General features: G+C 37.2%; 1 protein-coding gene across 1 annotated transcript; it reads right to left on the bottom strand.

Annotated features, from left to right (window-relative positions):
* On the bottom strand, positions 6,565–8,322 carry LOC109708925 (cytochrome P450 94B3-like). Its single transcript, XM_020230870.1, has one exon. The coding sequence runs from the start codon at positions 8,270–8,272 to the stop codon at positions 6,728–6,730; it is 1,545 nt and encodes a 514-aa protein (XP_020086459.1). The 5' UTR covers positions 8,273–8,322; the 3' UTR covers positions 6,565–6,727.

The following is a 17,384-nucleotide window of genomic DNA, read 5'->3' as shown; positions in this document are numbered from 1 at the left end:
GATGGAGTAGCGGTCGCGGCGCGTGCCGTAGACCCACTCGCGGCGCGCGGGATTGAGGTCGTGGGCGCGGCCGAAGAAGCCGACGAGGGGCGGTGCGGGGCCGGAGCGGGAGGAAGAAGAAGAAGAAGAAGAGGGGAAAAAAAAAAAAGAAAAAGTGCTCCAGCAAGAGGAAGAAGAAGAAGAAAAAGAAAAAGAGAAAAAAAAAATTGCTCCTGCAGGAAGAAGAAGAAGAAGAAGAGCCCGCCTGGCGCCGCCTGGCCTTCGCTTTTTTTTTCAACGAAAAAAAAAAAGAACGAGAGAACGAAGAGGAGAGAGAAAGAGGAAAGAGAAAAAGTAATAAGGGTATTTTTGTCAGTTTGCTGAAAAAGCGGACCGAATTTGCAAAAACGAAAAAGGTGACCCGATTTTGCAAAAGCCCAAAATAAGTGAATTTTTTATGCAAAAAGGCCATTTTTTTTCGGCGAAAAAAAAAAAACGAGAAAACGAAGAGGAGAGAGAAAGAGGAAAGAGAAAAAGTAATAAGGGTAAGCGGACCGAATTTGCAAAAACGAAAAAAGTGACCCGATTTTGCAAAAGCCCAAAATAAGTGAATTTTTTATGCAAAAAGGCCTTTTATTAATTTGGTACGGTATATGAAAGCAAGTATGAACATATTTTCACGGTTATTTAGAAAGAAACAGTTTTTGTAGTTTCCTTCTGATCTTTTGTATTTTCCTTCTCCCTATCTCTTTCGTGCTTTGATTTTTCTGAGTGGAATGAATGGATCTTTGTTTTTTCTCACTGATGATGGTCAAAATTGAATACGGAAGTTTGAAAACTTTCTTAGAAAGAAAGCTACATCTAAATTGTGACCAAAGAAATAGAGATTTTCCCTTGATCTCAATTATTAGGGGAATTATATATCCTCCCGTTACTCGGGCTTTACATGATATAAAAATATGATTTTTGTGACTTTTCTGTTTTCTAAACAATAAAAATAAAATAAATCTTTTGAAAATCCTATGAAAACTATGAGTCCAATTAGAATGCGTTTAGAAGCATGAAAATAGCATGAAAACTGTTAGTCCAATTTGAATACGTTTAGAAGCACCAAAACTTTTGTACTTTAAATTTGTTTCTGATGATAGAATATTCGAATCGAGATTTGGCTCCATTATGCATAATTCATACTATTGCAAGTATTTAGAAATTAATTTTTTATGATTTTCAATAATATTTGATTAGTGACAAAATATCTTAAAATTATGAATTTTAATGGCTGATTAAACATGTCTGCGAGTTTAATGGTGTACAGAGATCCTAATCAAACAAAAATTTGGTAGAGATTTTTCGCAAAATTTGGAACATGATTAATCTGAAAATTTAAGTGTCCTATCATTATTTTTATGGAAAAATATTTTGCATATAAATAAATCTTGCAATATTTCACAAATTTTACAACTTAATTGTTAGATTTTAACTTTCAAAATATAATTCATGAATCCCTCCTCGCGATATACATTTCCTCATCAATTAAACTAGTATAGGACCCGCGATTTGTGGCAGATAAGTAGTATTTCAATTTACTAAAATGTATATTTATTAAATTCAATGATTGACAAAATTATAGCTAAAGAATTTTTTTTAAAAAAAAAAACTATAAAGTGGTCTTATGTACATCATTAAAAATAATTTTTTTATTGCTTTTTTTTTAACTTTTAATATTTGTAAAGTTAAATTATTATAAAACCTTTATTTACAAACTCAATTAAACTTAATAATTTTTATAACTATTCTATAAATAACTTTTTTAACTAAACAGTTAAAGTTGGAGAACTTATTTCAAATTGACGAATAAAAAACGGTGTCTTTATCTTATTAAAATTGATTAAAGAAAGACAAAATTATTACATCTACTTGCTATATATTAATACTTTATTCACTGTTATTTATATTAGATGACTAATATATTAGTATCAAAATTTAATTAAAAACATCTTATCTATAAAGTCTAATAATCTAAATTATATTTAATAATTAATTTTTAAATCTCTATCAAAGGACTTTAAGCATGTAGTGTATATACAAACATACACCATGCGAAGAATATTTAATATGATACACTCATAATTCCACCAAACCGCACTAACCCTAGAGAGGGAACTGTAAATGTACGAAGAAAACTATAGAATTAGGCTATAACACTTCTAATAGCTTTGATGACCTATTAGGTTTTGGGTCCTTAGATGAAGAGATGTGCAGTTAGAATGATAGTGGTACTTTAGGATTGAGTGGTGGTTGGTTGAATAGTATAATCTAACATATTGAAATGACCAAAGAGGTAAATTTAATAGTGGAAAACATGCTAGCATAAGTGTTTGATTTTGTTTTATATAGTATAAAAAATTTTCTATCAAAATTTCACATGATTTGGATATTTCTACACCGTTAAACTTGCAAACGACTCACTACAGCCATTAAAATTATTAATTTTGAGCCGGCCCTTTGATCACTAGGCAAATGATATCGAAAAATCATAAAATTTATTTTTTAGATACTTCAAGTACTCTAGATCAAGTTTAATAGAGCCGATCAACGATTCGAAAGTCGCAACATTGAAAACTCCGGACTTCCAAAAGCNAGCTCGAGCGAGCCGAATATCGAGCCGAACACGAGTCGAACGCGAGCCGGCTCGCTCGTTTGCCAGGCCTACTCCCAAAGCATTGGGAGGTGGGAGGCCTTGGGACCCGGGCCGACACGGCCCGTATGCTGGGCCGGGACCTACTCTCAGGCCCGGCACGGTGCAGGCCCGTATCGTGCCAGGCCAACAGTTCACAGGAAAGCGGTCGAGCACGACTTGATTCATCGGACGGCCTGGCTCAGCATGAGTGCTACAATACTCCTGCCGTGCATAGGCCCGGCTCAATGTCGTGCCAGCCGTCCGGTCCGTTTTACACCCCTAGACTACTAACCCGCACTTTTCTTTCTGTAGTCTTGGGGTTAGAGCTCTTTAAATGGTATTTATTAGAGTACTACCATTCACAAGTCTACCTTGTTTAATAACATATTTACTAAATCTACACAACCCAAAAAAAAAATTACTTATGCCCACAAGTTGGATCCCATTGCTGTAACTTAATTAATTATATTTGCCCGAGTCCATCTACTGTACTCTTGTGTATAAATACTTTTGTACTCATAAATTTTCGACCATTAGATATGCCCTTTGATCATTTTTATTTGTTTGATCATATTACGCAACCAGCCATCCACTTAACTCTAAGAAAATACCATCATCCTAATCAGGAACCATCATTATTCTAACCGTATATTCCTTAAACTTATGAGTATAAAAAAAATCTCTAGTCATAACATCATAGTAGCCCTACTCATATTTACTGCTCTTGGTATTGTTGTACTACAAATATTTTATCATTCCTGTTTTGCAAAGAAGTGCTTCTATCTTTATTATCCCGTGCGTCTCAATATGGGAAATATTGCTACATATAAGATATTCCCGTAAGCAGCCCAATGATCAATTAATTGTCTAACTATTTCTATTTTTGCGTATTAATATGAAAAGTGCCATTCCTTATTAGCTTAATTTTTTTAAAAAATAAATTATTTTTATCTCTGATTATAACGAAATGAAACAGGGTATCCAGCATACCAATCCATCCATTTGTATGCTTGTTCCGAAATAATAATAACAGTGATAATGATAAGCTTAAGAGATTAATTACTATTTAAGAATAAAAAAATTTCCCTGTCTTAAGTAACTTGTTTAATTTATTTTTATTTACTTATTCTTTTCTAGTACTAAGCCCATGGACAATCTGAGTCCTGATATTTATCATTATAGATATGCTTTGATTTTTTCAACTGTAAAGTTTTTTTAAACTCTATTCTATTTTGATTAATTCATTAAGTTAAGTTATAGTTATATCTAGTTTTATAGAAATTATTTTTAATCTTACCAAATTTTAGTCACTAATATATATATATAGAATTAGACTACTATGCTATTAATAGCACCAAGTCGTTGGTGCTACCAAGTTTTTGGCCATTGGATTAAGAGATGTGAGGTTAGGATGATGTGGGCCCCCTAAGGTTGAGTGGGTGGTTGGTTGAATAGTATGATCTAACGGGTGAAAATGATCCAAAGGGTAGATTTAACGGCGGAAAACTTGGTAGCACCAAGTGCTTCGTGCTATTAATAGCATAGTAGCCGGACTCTATATATATATATATATATATATATATATATATATATATATATATGTTACTATACTGTGGATAGTACAAAGCGTTTTGGTGCTATCGAGTTTTCGACCGTTGGATGAAAAAAATGTGCGGCGGCTACGATGATAGTAATTTCTTAGGATTGAGTGGGTTGTTGATTAAATAGTATAATCTAACGGGTGTAAATGATCAAAGGGTAAGTCTAACAGGAAAAAACTCGATAGTACTAAGAGCTTAATGCTATCGATAGTATTAAAAGCTGAAACTTGTTAGGTCATATTAAAAATTAGATAATTTTACAAAACTATAAATATAAAAAAATTAAAAATTAAAAAAAAATTTAGCAAAGTTGGCTGAAATAGAGCAAGCAAAAAATGTAAGAAAAATATAAGACATGTTAGTAATTAAAATTAAGGACGCGATTGAAAAATTGAAAAAAGTTTGGGAACTAATTATACTACTAACTTAAAAAATTATGTCAACCCAACACCACGTCAGCACCAACAATAGTGGAGACCCCAATTAAAAATAATTTTATAGATTAAAAATTAATTAAAAAAATATAAATAAAAGACCTAGTTTTAAAATTAGAAAAAATTTAGAACTATTGATGTAATTTATCCAAAAAAGGGCCCCATATAATTCAAATGAATGTGGAGGCTCCACATCGCCTCACATCCGGCCTCACCTCGGACTGAGAATTCATTGGATTTAATAGATAGATACCGTCATATATGCTAGTTTGTAAAATATATTGTAAAATTTTTAAGTATAGTATTATTCGTTTTTATGATATTTTTATTTTTAGTCCTTCGCTTTGAGATTATTTTTTTATTAAACAATTGATGTCTAAAAATTATAAAATTTATTTTTGAGATACTTTCAATTATGTAAATCATATTTAACGAAGCTGATTGTTAATTTGAAAGTCTTATTATTGAACGTAACTTTTGATGGATTAAATGAGCCAGCACTGCCTACGGCGGAGGTTGGATTGGACAGAGTCACGGCGGATGTCCATGAGTGTTGTGTTTCTATAGGATTTAATTGTGATGGATGCATTGGTGCATCTTTTTCTTAAGCTCGAGCTTTTTAAATGATTGATTAGCGCTTTCATTTCACAAGTGGTCTCAGAATCAGCGGCATAGGTTTTGTTGAATTAAATGGGCCAACATCTTGCCCATAGCGCAGGTCGAGTTGGACAGAGTTAGAGTCGAAGCCTGCAAACTCTGTGCATGCCTATACTCTTTTAAGTACACGATCGGTACGCTATTTTCTTCAGCTCGAGAAACTTTCGTGCTTCCCGAAAAGTTCTAGCTGGGCTCTAAAAACTATATGCTCCAGTCTTTGTTGCTTAATTGAGAACCAATTTTCTTTGCCAACCGCAAAACTCAATTTTATTCCTTAGGACTCTCTAAATTTGACATCACAAACCAGGATTTTGCCGTTTCAAGCTGTAATCTCGGTTAAGGACTCGTTTAAATTGGTAAAGTTAAGCTTCAGCCACGTTTACCTATCAATATTGAAGATAAATATAACACTTATTCGGAGTAATTAAAATCTTAAAACAGCATATCGATCATGTGCCTACTCAGGGAGGTAATGCATTCCAACTTTTTTTTTTTTTTCCAAATAAAAAGAAAAATAAAATATTAAAATATGACGAACATTATGAATCCATTTTAAAAGTGAATAATATATCTTATATCTTTTCCATCCAAATTGCCATATTAATTTTGTCTAACTAAAATTTATTTAAATTTAGAAAATAGTCATATTATTTTTTTCTAACTAGAATTTATTTTAAATTTTTGTGAATCATAAAATAAGAATCATAACATCGACGGGTTTTTTTTAATATACAAATAAAATTTGTTATTAGTTTCCAACAAACTTACATTACAAGGGGATAAAATAGAGATTTTTTTCGAAAATAATCCTGTAAAATTTCGTATTTGCCAAACTAATCCTGTGAAATTTTTATTTGTGAAACTAACCCTCCTCTCGCCACGTGGGCGCTACGGCAGGGATTCCTCAAAAAGACGGTGAATCGTTCACCGTCTTTGATATTTGTTGTGAAGGCGGTGAATGGTTCACCATCTTTATAAGACGGTGAATCATTCACCGTCTTTAGTACAAATCCCTACACTGCGCAAATCCGTTTTTAGTACAAATTCCTACACTGCGCAAATCTTTCCAAGTTCATAATATGGTGTCGTTGAAAAATTTTGCACTAAAGACGGTGAATGGTTTACCGTCTTCTAAAGACGGTGAACCATTCACCGCTTTTAAACAAAAATTACAAAGACGGTGAACGATTCACCGCCTTTTTGAGGATTTGAGAAATCCCTGACGTGGCGCCCACGTGGCGAAAGGAGGATTAGTTTTACAAATAAAAATTTCACGGGATTAGTTTGACAAATACGAACTTTCACAGAGTTATTTTCGAAAAAAGTCCTAAAATAGTGCTGACGTGGGTGTAGGCGGTCCGTGCAGTCTGCAGGTCTCAAGAGCTGCCGTCGTTGCACCGGCGCCTGACCCGCACCGGCAGCCCGTCCTTCATCCGGAGCGTGAGCGACAAAACCTTCTCCGGGCAACTCCCATCGACGACGTCGAAGACGTACCGCCCAACCACGCACGCCGCCACGGACTTCATCTGTATGTACGCCATCTCCTTCCCCAGGCACATCCTCGGCCCCGCGTGGAACACCGGGTACTTGTAAGGGCTCTCCGCCCGAAACGCCCCCTCGCCGTCGAGCCACCGCTCCGGCCGATACTCCCTGCAGTCCTCCCCCCACACCGCCTCCATCCGCCCCATCGCGTACGCGTTGTACGACACGAACCACCCCTTCCGCACTACCGTCCCGTCCGGCAGCACGTCGTCCTCCTTCGCCTCCGTAGAATTCACCGGCACCGGCGGGTACAGCCGCATCGCCTCCGTCAGCGCCGCGTGCAGGTACTGCATCTCCCGCAGCTCCTCGAACCCCAACAGCTCTCCTCCCCAGCCGCCGCCGCCGCCGCCGACGGATCTGAGCTCGTCGAGTATTCGTCTTTCGACGTCCGGCCGCGACGACAGGACCCAGAAGAACCAGGAGAGCGCCGACGACGTCGTCTCGCGCCCCGCGAGCAGGAAGCTGATCACGATGTCGCGGAGGAACTCCTCGGAGTAGCGCTCCTCGTTCGCCACGAACCGCGACAGGAGATCGTCGGCCCCGGCGAGGCGGCCCTCCTTCTCCCTCGACCGGATGATCTCGAGCGCGAACGCGTGCACGGCGGCGACGGACTCTCCCAGCCGCCGCTCCGATCCGACCCCGAGCAGCTTCTTGATCCTCCACAGCCGCGGCACCGCGTAGCGGAACCGCCCGGCGCTGAGGTCGGCGGCGTCCCTGAACGCCTCGGCGAAGCTGCAGGTCGCCGAGTCCGGATTCGCGACGTCGAGGTACGCCGGATCGTGGCCGAAGGACACCTGGCAGACGTTGTCGAAGGCGAAGCGCTCGAGCACGTCCTGCAGGTCGACGACGCGGCCGCGGTCGGCGGCGTCGTCGAGGAGCGGGATGAGGCGCGCGGCGACCTCGCGGCGCACGCAGCGCACGACGAAGGAGCGGAGCGAGCGGGTGTTGAACTCGAAGCTGGCGGTCTTGCGCTGGGCGCGCCAGGCGTCGCCGTCGGAGTTGAAGATGCCCCGGCCGAGGAAGTCGTGGAGCAGGGCGGAGGAGCGGGCGCCCTTCGGGTAGTTGTCGAAGCAGGCGCGGAGGATGTGCTCGACGTTGGCGGGGTTGGCGGTGATGACGCCGCGGACGCCGCCGGGGCGGTGGAAGGTGACGGTGTTGGTCGGGGCGGCGGCGAGCGTCTCGGCCAGCCAGTCGGCCATGCGCCGCCGGTTCCCCAGGAACTGCGGGAGGTGGCCGACCAGCGGGTACGGTTTGAGGCTCGGTGGGTAGTAAGTCGACGGATTGAGTTTGGATTTGAATCTCGATTTGGAGAAGAGGAGGGAGAGCGAGAAGGAGAGGAGTAAGAGCAGGAATAGTGGGTAGAAGAGGATTAGCGCCATTGGAGCCTTGGAGGGGAAGAGAATAGAGGATAGTAAACCGAGTTTAATTAATTACTGCGGATTAGATGAGCTAGGTTTGGGCATATTTTATATATATATATATATATATATATATATATATATATATATAGAGTCGGCTACTTTACTCTTTATGAGTATTGGCTCCTTTATACTTATTAAGGTTTTGACCCTTAGATTTATTCCATTAATCAGACCCTTAGATTTATTCCATTAATCATTTTCATTCGTTAGATCATACTATTTAACCAACTACTCACTAACCTAGGGACACTATATCTAAGTGGGAACACCATCACCCTAACCACAATACCCATCCAAATCAACGGTAAAAATTTATGAGTACAGAGAGGTCTATACTCATAAGAGTATAAGTAGCCCAGCCTATATATATATTATATATATAATATATACTATAATATATATATATTATATATATAGATATATATATATATAGCCGTAGAATACTCTCAAAAGCACCAAGAGGTTGGTGCTTTTGAGTTTTTAACCCTTGGATAGAGAGATGTGAGGTTAAGATGAATGTGGAGTGGTGCTGGTGGAAGTGGAATAGTGTTTGATCAAGGATTATTAGTATTCTAGGGTAGATCCAATGGCTAAAAACTTAATAGCCACCAAGGGATGATAATACTAAAAAGTATTCTAGCTCAATTCTATATATATATACTATAATATACTAGATATATATATATATCATAGGCTAAAAATCAGATGCTTCGGGAATCCAATAGCCTGAAATTTCAATAGAAAATAGAGTAATGGTTTATAATATAATAATTTATGTTAAAAATAATAATAATAATATTGCACAAATCTGTCACACGTTAGAGAGATTATTTCTCCCAAAAAATATAATATATAATTCATTGCATTCTTCGACCAAAATGCAAAGTCTTTTCTGTTACCATTAGAGCAAATTTGGTTCAGAAAAAAAAAAATCGAAATTGAAATAAAATTATAACCGAAAAGGGAATGATAAAAATACTAATTTATTTTATTTATGAAAAAAATCAAAATTAAAATAAAAATATAAGCGAAAACGAAATGATAACAATTAATAATTTGTTTCGTTCGTAAGAGGAATCAAAATCGAATTAAAATCATGTCTAAATTAAAATTCAAAAAAATATATTTTTATTAAGATTTAAATTTATTACTAAAATTTTTAATTAAAACTTGAATTTAAATTATAATTAAAATTTAAATTTATAATTCAAATTCATGATCAAAGTCAAATTTAAAATTTAAAATTATTAAATTAGAATTTAAGAAATTAAAATTTGTACTTTAAATTTATTATTTTAAAATTAAATTTAAATTTATAATTTAATCAAATACATAATTTATATTTGAATTCAGATAATTATTACTAGACAAAATAAATTTTCAATCACTCCCGAATTAAAGTCAACTCTCGTCTCGCTCTATAGTCTATAGAGGTGGGAGTTACTTTTGAGAGATTCGAATTCACTCGAAATGAAAATCGTATCCCTTAATTCACACAATAATAATGATATGTAATGACTTATTTTGATTTTTCATTTAAAATCTCAAATATTTCAAACCAAATATGCTCTAATATTTTTTAAAAAAATATTTTTACTCAAATATTTTTATATACATCAATTTTAAAATTATTTTAATATAAAATTATTATTTATGTTTAAATTTTTTATTAATTTTCTTGTATAGCAGAATTAGTTTACAGTATATCCTATGTACCGCGCCTGTAACCAGAAAGATTTCCTTAAAGTTTTTTTTTTTTTAGTGTTTTTTTTTGCCGTGGATGTGCAAAATCTGGGTGCTTATTTTGGCTTCTTAATTTACGACAATGAGAAGCTGTATGTCTTTTCCTTTTCTGTTTTTTTTATTCCTTTAAGATAGATTATAATCTAATTTCGTGGATTTGTGGTCTCCTCCGGAAAGTTAACATCAAAGGTATAAAAGTGATTGATAATACGTTGCAGAAATAATCAACTAGTGACTTATGAAGTAATTCCACTGTTAATGTATTTTAAGGAATTGAGTTGAAATAATTTTAATAGCACTAAGGCTCAATTTGGTATTGAGGCCCTACGACGATATTAAATAAAATAGAGTTGGGGTAGAAGCAGATAATATGCTTCTGTATTCTCCGATGGAATAACAAAAAATATATCGTAACTGACTTATCAACATTACGAAACATAATATTACGTACGAAAATAAACAGAATATTTTTCTATCGTACTTTCTCACCCTATCGTAACATAATCTCCCCGCAATTCTAAATGAAACCTAAGTCGCTATTATGTTTTTGGCCTGTGGATGAAAATTGTAAGTCACTAAATTTAGTGAGTAATTAGTAGAATAATATAATTTACGGGATGGAATTAGCCAAAGAGTAAATACTTTATTATGTAATTAGAATTAGGCCAATTTGCATAAAAAATTCACTTATTTTGGGCTTTTGCAAAACCGGGCCACCTTTTTCGTTTTTGCAGATTCGGTCCGCTTTCCAGCAAACTAACCAAAATACCCTTATACCTTTTTCTCTCTCCTCTTTTTTTCTCTCGTTATTTTTTTCTCGTCCTAGAGAGCGGGGGAGACAGAGCGGACTCTCGCCCGCACACCCCCACCTTCCTCGCCTCCGACCTCGCCGAGGCCGCGCCGCGACTCTTTTTTTTTTTCCTCTTCGACTCTCTTCCACTGTTTCAGACGACGACGCCTCTCTTGCCCTCCTCCGCCCTTCTCTTCCTCTCCCTCTCCCTCCTCCTCTGCCGCCTCCGACGACGATGCATCTTCGCCTGCCCCGACGCCGGCGCCAACACCGTGGAGGTCACTGCGGCGCTGCAGCCTCGAAGCGGGGGATGCTCAGCGGCATCGTCGTCGGTGCCGTGGCTGTTGGGAGAGAGAGGTGACCAAAAAAATTATATAAGAAGCAATAAAAAAAATAAAGATAAAAAATTATAGAAAAAAAAGGATGAAGATGAAATTGCATCGTTAACTAAAAAAAAATTATAAGTTGCATTACTTAAAATGTAAAGTGCAGTTTTAAGATGAAAATTACACTTTTTAAACTAAAATTACACTCTTTGGGAGATATTTACACTATTTCTCGTTTTATTGCACTCTTTCAGATGTAAACTGCATCCATTAAGATGAAAGTTATACTCTTTAAACGAAAGTTGCACTGTTTCTCTTCTTGTTGCACTATTTCTCCTCTTGTTACACTATTTTTTATCTTAAACTGTACCCCTTTAAGAGATATTTATACTGTTTCTCCTCTTGTTGTACTGTTTCTTCTCTTATTGCACTATTTCTCCTCCTGTTACACTGTTTTTATCTTAAACTGCACCCTTTAAGAGGAGAAACTGTGTAATAAGATGAGAAATAGTACAACAAGAGGAAAAACAGTGCAACAAGAGGAGAAACAGTATAAATATCTCTTAAGTTTGTGCAATTTAAGATAAAAAAATAGTGTAACAAGAGAAGAAATGGTGCAACAAGAGGAAAAACAGTGCAACTTTTGTTTAAAGAGTGTAACTTTTATTTTAGTGGTGCAGTTTATATCTGAAAGAGTAAAATAAGAGGAGAAACAATGTAAATATCTCCAAAAAAGTGTAATTTTCGTTGAAAGAGTGTAATTTTTATCTTAAAGCTACAGTTTATATTTTAAATAGTGCAACTTATAATTCTTTTTACAGTTAACGATGCAATTTTATCTTCATCCTTCTTTTTTTATAATTTTTTATCTTTTTTTTTCTTGCTTCTTTTATAATTTTTTTTTGTCACCCCTCTCCACGGCGCCTTCGACGATGTCGCTAAGGACCTCCTGCTCCGAGGCTACAACGCCGCAGTGACCTCCACGGCGTCGGTGCCGACGAATATGCATCGTCGTCGGAGGCGGCAGAGGAAGAGGGAGAGGGAGAGGACGAGAAGGGCGGAGAAGAGCNGAGGAGAAACAATGTAAATATCTCCAAAAAAGTGTAATTTTCGTTGAAAGAGTGTAATTTTTATCTTAAAGCTACAGTTTATATTTTAAATAGTGCAACTTATAATTCTTTTTACAGTTAACGATGCAATTTTATCTTCATCCTTCTTTTTTTATAATTTTTTATCTTTTTTTTTCTTGCTTCTTTTATAATTTTTTTTTGTCACCCCTCTCCACGGCGCCTTCGACGATGTCGCTAAGGACCTCCTGCTCCGAGGCTACAACGCCGCAGTGACCTCCACGGCGTCGGTGCCGACGAATATGCATCGTCGTCGGAGGCGGCAGAGGAAGAGGGAGAGGGAGAGGACGAGAAGGGCGGAGAAGAGCAAGAGAGGCGTCGTCGTCGAAGATAGTGGAGGAGAGTCGAAGAAGAAAAAAAAAAAAAAAAAAGAGAGTCGCGGTGCCGCCTCGGCAAGGTTGGAGGCGAGGAAGGTGCGGGGTGTGCAGGCGAGGGTAAGGATGTGTCGACTAGGGGTGGAAACGAGTCGAGCTCGAGCGAGCTGACCTCAGCTCAAATTCGGCTTGAAATTAATTTCTAGCTTAAATTTAAGCTAAAGCTTGGATTAAAATTAATTCGAGCCGAGCTCGTGCAAGCCTAATTTCGAGTCGAGCGAGCTCGAGCCCTAAACGAGCAGCTTGAAATTCTCAACATCATACGATCAATAGTTTAATTTGTATAGAACATTATCTATAATTTAATACAAAAATAAGTCTAATAGTTCAAAGTACAAAATAATTATATAAAATATAGTATTATAATATGAAAAAAATAATTATGAGTTGAACATCTAATCTTTTCAGCCTCACATGTCTTTTCTACCAATTCAATCTCCATATTATTCATTTTCATTTATGCAGTCAAAAATAAATAAATTATATAGATAAATATTGGATTAAACTATCCAATCATATATAACTAAAATTAAAATTTTATATGAATAATAATTTTTTACTTTAAAAATATTCTGTATATTTTCTCAAGCATACAATTAATAGCAAGGTAGGCAACGGCAGGTATATACTGTTACTTAGTAACTTGGAGGGCTTCCAGCTTGGCCACTTAGGGTGAGAGACAGAAAAAGAGAAAGAGAGAAACATATTGAAAATTTGAAGTTCTGTGAAAGAAAAAAAGAAAGGAAAAATGTATAAATTTAGTGAAATTTTGCTCTTTTATTTGTCTATTGGATTTGTTTTTATGGGTCAACAACATTGACCCAATTTTAACTAAACTCAGATTATTCACTCAGCCTATATATAATTAAAATATATTATATTTTAATACTATATATATTTTATATAATATTATATAGATTATATATATATATATATATATATATATAATATATATACTTATATGGTTGATAGCATACAGGTCCCTTGCAAACATAGTCATTGCGGAATATTCTGCAAACGGAAAACTCCATTAAGTTGGTCCTGCAACAATCTATAAGTTATCCAGATATGTCCCTCTGTTACATCTGTTAAGAGAACAAGTTTTTAACAGTTTTTCATGTGAAATGGACCATTTTGCTTCCTCAAAATATATCCCTCCAAAAGCATCTTCCCCCTTCTTTCTCTTCTCTTTCTCTCCGGGCGCCGAGGGATGGCGAGTGAGGCGGGTCGAGTCGCCGCGACGAAAGAAGGGGAGAGAATGAATGAAGAGAGAAAAAAGGAAGAGGAAAGAAGAAGGAGAGAAGAAGGGAGAGAAGAGTGGAGAGAAACGAGAAGAGGGGAGGGTTCTCGACCCTGCGCGCGCCACCGACGATAGTTCCCTTGCCGGCATGAAGAAGAGGAAAGGAAGAGAAGAGGAAGAGGAAAGAAAGAGAGAGAGAAGATAGGAGAGAGCGGAAGAGGATTCGCTACCGCCGTCGGATCTTATCCTCCCGGCATTGAAGAAATGGAGAGGAAAGAAGAGAATGAAGAAGGTGAGAAAGGAAGAGGAGCAGAGGAAGAAGAGGAAAGAATAGAGAGGTTTCGTTCGTCGCGGTCTGTCTCCGTGTGCCGCCGCCGCGCTGCCGCGCTGCCGCCGCGCCCTCGCCAGGCCGAACCGAGCAAAGAGGGGAAAGAAGAGGGTGAAGAGATAGAATGGTAGAATCGTAATTTACCTTATAATTACCATTGTTAATACTTTAAACCGTGCGTTAACGATAAAATTTTCTAACAGTCTTAACGGAAGAAATATTGATACTTAGATTTTGCAGGTAACTTATGGAGTTTCAGTTTTTTCGCAGAATATTTCTTGTTAATCATATGTTGTAGGGCGAGTATGCAAATAACCTAATGAATATATAGTATAGAGAGAGAGAGAGGACCGAGGACCCAGTCAATAGAGAGAGAGAGAATGGACTGAGCTATATATGTAGCAAAACTCCTATTGTTTACAGTTTTTTAAGCCTTTGAATCACTTTTTCATTATTGTAATCATTGGATAAATACTAGTAACCAGTGGGGGGGACCCACTCAACCTAGGGACCACTTCACTTGACGACCTAATATATTCTGACCTAACAATTTTCATCAAGATTAAAAACTTGATAAAAAAGAGCATTTTTTACTATTACTGATATTCCAAATCCTAATTTTTCTTTATTTTCTCATCATCTGCTCTCTCTTCTCTCTCTTCTCATAATATATATACTAGTATATATAATTATATAGAGTATGTAAAATTTAAGTTCATGGTGGATAATTGTGTGTTTTTTTAGACTTGGTGGAGAGATGTGAGGTTGATAGATGAATGGTGTAGTGGGTCGTAGTCGGTGTAGGAATAAGTGTATTAATCAAGTGCTATTAATATCAAAAAAGTAATACAATGCTTTAAAACCTAAATAGCACACATGATGATGTGATACTTGGTAAGTAATTAAGCTCAATAGAATAAATTATATTTTATATATATATAATAATGTATATATATATTCGACTTTTCAACTAATTCGAACGAAGCGATAAACAACAAGCTTGTTGGAAGTGTAATTTCGGCTTTTTTTTGCTTCAAAAGCTCGCTCATTAATTTTCGAGTCATGAGCTCAACTCGAAACCAAATATCGAGCGCGCGAGCGGCCGCTCCTTTGCCAGCCCTAGCGTCGGCATATTGTCGGCGCCGGCGAAGATGCGTCGTCGTCGAAGGCGGCAAAGGAGGAAGGAGAGGGAGAGGACGAGAAGGGCAAGGAAGGCGAGGAGGAAGGAGAGGGAAAGGACGAGAAGGGCAAGGAAGGCGAGAGAGGCGTCGTCGTCGGAAACGGTGGAGAAGAGTCGGAGAGGAAAAAAAAAAAAAAATTCGCGGTGCGGCCTCGGCAGAGTCGGAGGCGAGGAAGGTGCGGGAGTGTGTAGGCGTGGGTAAGGATGCGCCGGGCAAGCCGCCTCTTCCGCCTCCGCCGCTCTCTGGAAAGAGAAAGAAAAAAATAACGAGAGAAAAAAAAAAGAGGAGAGAGAAAAATGTATAAGAATATTTTGGTTAGTTTGCTGAAAAAGCGGACCGAATCTGCAAAAACGAAAAAGATGATCCGGTTTTCAAAAGTTCAAAATAAGTGAATTTTTTATGCAAATTAGCCTTAGAATTATTCGAGGCGGACTCTATTTTAAAATAATCATTAATTCAGCATAAAAACGTCAAATTAGCCTTGCGGACCAAGCAATCTGCTTGAGCCTCACGCTTTTGTGGCTCGTAAGTCGTAACATGGGTGGTATCTGCGTCACATATACGGAATAATATTGCAATAATAAATAAAGAGAAACTATTGCCTGTATAAGTACACCTCGTCGGTATTTTAAACTTAGATATTTCTTTTGACCAGATCATGTAGGACAAACATTTTGTTAATTAGGATAGCAACTAGTTTGAATTGCTATATAATATCAAGTTGACGTTGTCATGTTGCCATAGTCCAGGAACAATGAAACAAATTATGCTTTGTTTAGAAGTATAAATATCTCATTTGATATATATTTTTGATTTACTCAAGAAACATAAAACTTTGGCCTTAAAAAATAGGCCAATTTGCATAAAAAATTCACTAGTTTTGCATTTTTGCAAAAGTAGGCCACATTTTTTGATTTTGCATATTCCGGTCAGATTTTCAACGAACTGACCAAAATACCCTTATTATTTTTTCCCTCTTTTTTTTTTTTCTCTCGTTCTTTTTTTCTCTCTCCGAAAAAGGCAGCGGAGGCGGAGGCGAAGGCGGAGGCGGAGGCGGAAACAGCCCGCCTCGCACCTGCCTCGCACGTGCACCCCGCTCTCCTCGCCTCCGACCTTGCTGCGCCGCAACCCTCCTTCTCCACTAGGGCACGGCGAGGCGCAAGCTCTTCTCCTCCACCGCGCGTCGGAACGCCGCAACTTCGTCGGAGGCGGCGAGATTGCCTCCGGCGACGTCGCGGTGGTTGCGATAAAAAGCAAGAGAGAGGTTGTGAGAAAAAAAAATTTATACAGAAAAAAAATAAGAATAATAAAAAAATAAAAATAAAAAATATTTTTTTCATACAAAAAAGATCAAAAAAATATTAAAAAAAAGAAAGAAGATGATAAAATTGCACTGTTTAAATAAGATTACACTGTTTAAAAAAAATTTGTATTGTTTTAATGAAAATTGCACTATTAGATATATATGAGCTAGGCTGGTATACTATCGGTAGCACGGAGGTTTTCGTGCTACCAAGTTGTTTTCAATGATGCGGCTTCTAAATCGATGATCGGCTCCGTTAGACTTGATCTACACTATTAAAAATATTTGGAAACTAAATTTCATAATTTTTCGACATCATTTGACTAGTGATCAAAAGGTCTCAAAATTGACAATTTTAATGGTAGATGTGATGTATTTGTAAATTCAACAGTGTAAAACAATCCAAATCAGATGAAATTTTTATAGAAAATTCTCTTTACTATTTAGAGTAAGATCAGTACCTGTGATGCATTTGTAAATTCAACGGTGTAAAACAATCCAAATCAGATGAAATTTTTATAGAAAATTCTCTTTACTATTTAGAGTAAGATCAGTACCTGTGATGCATTTGTAAATTCAACGGTGTAAAACAATCCAAATCAGATGAAATTTTTATAGAAAATTCTCTTTACTATTTAGAGTAAGATCAGTACCTGTG

This window comes from Ananas comosus, linkage group 4 (genome assembly GCF_001540865.1).
Source record: "Ananas comosus cultivar F153 linkage group 4, ASM154086v1, whole genome shotgun sequence".
NCBI lineage: Eukaryota > Viridiplantae > Streptophyta > Magnoliopsida > Poales > Bromeliaceae > Ananas > Ananas comosus.
Note: the sequence above shows the minus strand (reverse complement) of the source record. Positions and strands in the feature narration are given on the sequence as shown.

Coding starts and splice junctions, on each gene's coding strand:
- LOC109708925 (XM_020230870.1), bottom strand. CDS start 8,272: ATGGCGCTAATCCTCTTCTACCCACTATTCCTGCTCTTACTCCTCTCC.